At 40.8% G+C, this 3,707-nt stretch overlaps 1 protein-coding gene across 2 annotated transcripts; it reads right to left on the bottom strand.

Annotated features, from left to right (window-relative positions):
- Nucleotides 1–758: 758 nt before the first annotated feature.
- cldn31 (claudin 31) lies at nucleotides 759–3,121 on the bottom strand. 2 transcript variants are annotated; one of them, XM_067442555.1, is made up of 3 exons: nucleotides 2,996–3,109; nucleotides 2,054–2,184; nucleotides 759–1,442 (listed from the first exon to the last, which is right to left on the bottom strand). In XM_067442555.1, the coding sequence occupies exon 3, from the start codon at nucleotides 1,410–1,412 to the stop codon at nucleotides 759–761; it is 654 nt and encodes a 217-aa protein (XP_067298656.1). In that variant the 5' UTR covers nucleotides 1,413–1,442; nucleotides 2,054–2,184; nucleotides 2,996–3,109. The 2 variants fall into 2 exon arrangements, with proteins under 2 accessions (XP_067298656.1, XP_067298655.1); XM_067442554.1 differs by lacking the exon at nucleotides 2,054–2,184 and having other exon boundaries at nucleotides 2,996–3,121.
- Between the last annotated feature and the right edge of the window lie 586 nt (nucleotides 3,122–3,707).

The raw sequence follows: 3,707 nt of genomic DNA, 5'->3' as shown, positions 1-3,707 counted from the left end.
TGCTGAACACAAAGGAAGATATTTAGAAGAATGTTTGGACATAAGCAGATTTTGAGCCCCATGGACTACCATAGTAGGGGAAAAAATACTATGGTAATCAATAGGGCTCAAAATCTGCTTATGTCCAAACATTCTTCCAAATATCGTCCTTTGTGTTCAGCAGAAGAAATAAATTCTTGCCGGTTTGGAACAACTTGAGGGAGAGTAAATGATGACAGAAATGTCATTTTTGGGTGAACTAACCCTTTAAAGCTGCCTTTAAGACATGTTTCAAATCTACTGAAACCATATCATAGCTGTTTGTGATGAACAGACCCAACATTTGGTTATTAATCATGGAAAAAATCTCTGAAAATGCTGCAGCTCTTGAATAGTATTCTTCATTCCTCATAAACTTGCACAATTGTTTTGGGAAACCTAAATTTGGGTCTGTTCAAAGCTCTTATATTGCTTCAGTAGATGAGATATTTAGACTTGTTATGGTTGTTTTATCAGGTTTTGCTGTTTTATTTGATGGTGAGTTCTTGAATGTCTTTTTTATGTTTTTATATTACAAAATGGATGGCTAATAAAGAGTCAAAGGAGCCTCATGAAGCTGATGCAAAACTCTCCTTTGTGTTCCTCACAAAACAACCGTATACAGTTTTCAATGACATGACAGTGAGTAAAGAATGATATTCCTGAATTTCTGAAGATTAAGTTCCTCTATGCGACCACTAGGACACAGTTTTTCCAGGTTGATGTCCTTTTTGCTCCTTTTACACGAAGACCTTATCCGGTTTGCTCTCTGCCGTGGAGGGAGGGTTCGCTTTTCCTCCTCTTCCAAAAACAGGCACGGCTGGAACTCCAGGGGAGACGGAGCCTAAATATAACACAGCCCCGCCCACCAGAATCAGCACAGTCACGGCCCATCCCAGGTAAAGCGCCGGGCCGAGTTCACGTTTGAGCGGCGCGGCGACATTCGGGTCGTAGAAATCCCGTATCACGGCGTACGCGGTCCAACACACCGGCACGAGGAAGAAAAACGCAGCTAGGAGGAAGAGCGCAGCGCCAATCTGTGCCATCCGAGCTTTAGATTCGTGAGCGTCCCCGAGGCAGCGTGTGCATTTCAGCCCAGCTACGCTGAGCGGGACCGCCAGCAGACACAGGAAGAGCGACAACACACACATCCCACGGCACATCTGGGCGGAGCCTGAGAGGGCGAGGCCGGAGTCGTAGACTTTACACTGCAGGCGGCCCCACTGCGACAGGCACGACATCCACAGCCCCTCCCACAGCACCTGCGTCACCATCAGCTCGTCCCCCACGAACGCAGACACGCGCCACCAGGGGGCGGCACAGACAAGGATCCCGAAAGCCCAGCCTGCGATGGCCAGCACCAGACCCATCACCTGAAGACTCGTGTTTGCCATGACTGAACGTCAACGGAGGATTGATTCACTCTGCAAAAGACAATGAAGTTTAAAATACAGGATATTTATTTCAAAGAAAATGTTTCCTTATTGTGTAGTCCAAACGGCCGGTTTGGACTACAACGAGCTTCTTCCTGGGTTGGTGACATCATAAACCCTTGCTAGTCTCCGCAGATGTGACTTCTGCCCATAATGGGAAGGGGCGTGGCGTTTCCGGCAACCTGTGCTTGGCACTTCAGCCAATAAAAATACAGGAAACTACATTTGGCCATCTAACCAATCTAAGACCATTGTGTTTTTTAAGAGGGATGGGCTTCATAGAAGCAGGAAGCAGACGAGCCGTTTAAAAGACAGTGGAGACAGCGGTGTGGAATAAAGGACAAATATAAGAAAAAAACCGTTTAAAAAAAGAAGTATTAAGATAAGTATTAAGAAGATTAAGAAGTAATTGTTATACTATGCTAGTGACTGACACTCGCGGCTGCAGTCTTTAGTGCCCTTGTTAGTACACTCGCCTCCCACGCTAGAGACCCTTTTTCGAATCCCGCTCGGAGCGGGTCTAGTAGAATCGGTTACATTTGGTGCCGTGACCCAGATAGGAGTGCAATGGACATAGGCAAGCAAGAGCTGTGTGAGCAAACCTCACTCCTCTGGCTTCAAGAGGCAGGCTAGCAAACGGTCACCAATGCCTGTGGTCTTTAGCACCTTTGTTAGTACACCCGCCTCCCACGCCAGAGACCCTGGTTCGAAACCAGCTCGGAGCGGGTCTACACTGTAAAAAAAAAAAAAAAAAAAGTCTCCAATTACAAATTTTCTAGCGACTGATCACATCTAAATTTTTCAGAATTGATGCATTTTAATTTACAGAAATTCAATTCCTGCAAATGAAAAATTTAGATGTGATCAGTTGCAATTTTCAGTTGGAGACCTGAATTTTTTTACAGTGTAGTAGAATTGGTTACATTTGTTATATTTACATTCATACGGGTCAAGTAGGAGCGGTTATATATAATGTAATGATCTACAAAGATATGTATAAACCGCATTGTACTGTACTTAAAAGTCTACATAAACTATATTTAATAATAAACATGATTTGACATTACTAAATATTTATTAAAAATACTTTTTTATAAATAGATTCCAATTAAGGTTAATTCTACAAACATTATTTCTAAAAATGACAAAGATCATAACATTATTACACTTAATTTCACTATGACTAGTAGATGATCTAATCTCAGTAACAGTTAGGTCCATTAGTTAATTTTAGTTAATGCATTAACTAACAATGAGCAGCACATTTGCTGCAGTATATATTAATGTATGCTAACATTCATAACTGAATTGAATAGTGCATTAGTATATGTTGAAATTGACATGAACTAAGATTAATACATTTGTTAGAAGTATTTTTCATTGATACTAAAATCTCTTCACCTTTTAAAAACTAAATTATTTGGTTTGAACTCCATTACTAAATCAAAAGCAACATAAGTACAAAAAAACAGTCAGAAGTATCTATTCAAATAAATGATATTGAACGATTTCATCAGATGAAGTGGAGTATCTTCAGTACTTACAGTGTCTGAGGAGCGTCTGTGTGTCGCGCTGATGTTGTCGGACTCTCATCTGTGTGTGTAGAAACACTCTCTTTGTTCTCACATGTGGGAGTAAATCAGCATCTGAGAGACGGACAATATCATCTCATCATTAACACACACATAAATACGGCACGCACTTATGCAAGCGCCTACACACACATATACACAAGAGACACAGTCATGCAAACATACACACCACCACAAATACATATACTGTGCATTCATTAGAAGGCAACTCATAGACACACAAATATGTTTTTCTGTTCACACCAAAACAGTAGGTGGCAGTTTGGAGTCAAGTGAGACTATTCACGAGCAGATCCATGACTATAGTGAGGGTTGCCAACTTTGTCATTATAAAATGACAAAAGGTGACCTGTCGCAATATAAAGTGTTTTAAGATATTTTATGATGATAGCCTGTCACCCATATAAAAGTCAGGCATAAGTTCAGTGAAGTAAACCACAACACAATGACTATATTCTTATCATCAATGAGCCAACATTAACTGATCACATTTTATCTTGCTTTTCACGCCATAACAAACAGCCAGACAAAAAATAATGGCAAAAAGTCAAGGGTCAAGAGCCTAACTAAAGCAAACACTGATCACCATAATGGTGACTTCATTATTTTCAATAAATCATCAGCATCTAAACCTCTGTTAATTCTCAATAAGAGCTTCTGTAGT

Source organism: Pseudorasbora parva, chromosome 4 (genome assembly GCF_024679245.1).
Source record: "Pseudorasbora parva isolate DD20220531a chromosome 4, ASM2467924v1, whole genome shotgun sequence".
In the NCBI taxonomy this organism is placed as follows: Eukaryota; Metazoa; Chordata; class Actinopteri; order Cypriniformes; family Gobionidae; genus Pseudorasbora; species Pseudorasbora parva.
The sequence above is the reverse complement of the archived record's forward strand: the minus strand, read 5'-3'. Positions and strand labels throughout refer to the sequence as shown.

Bases quoted from the DNA above. Each gene is read 5' to 3' on its own strand.
- cldn31 (XM_067442554.1), bottom strand. From the start codon at position 1,412: ATGGCAAACACGAGTCTTCAGGTGATGGGTCTGGTGCTGGCCATCGCA.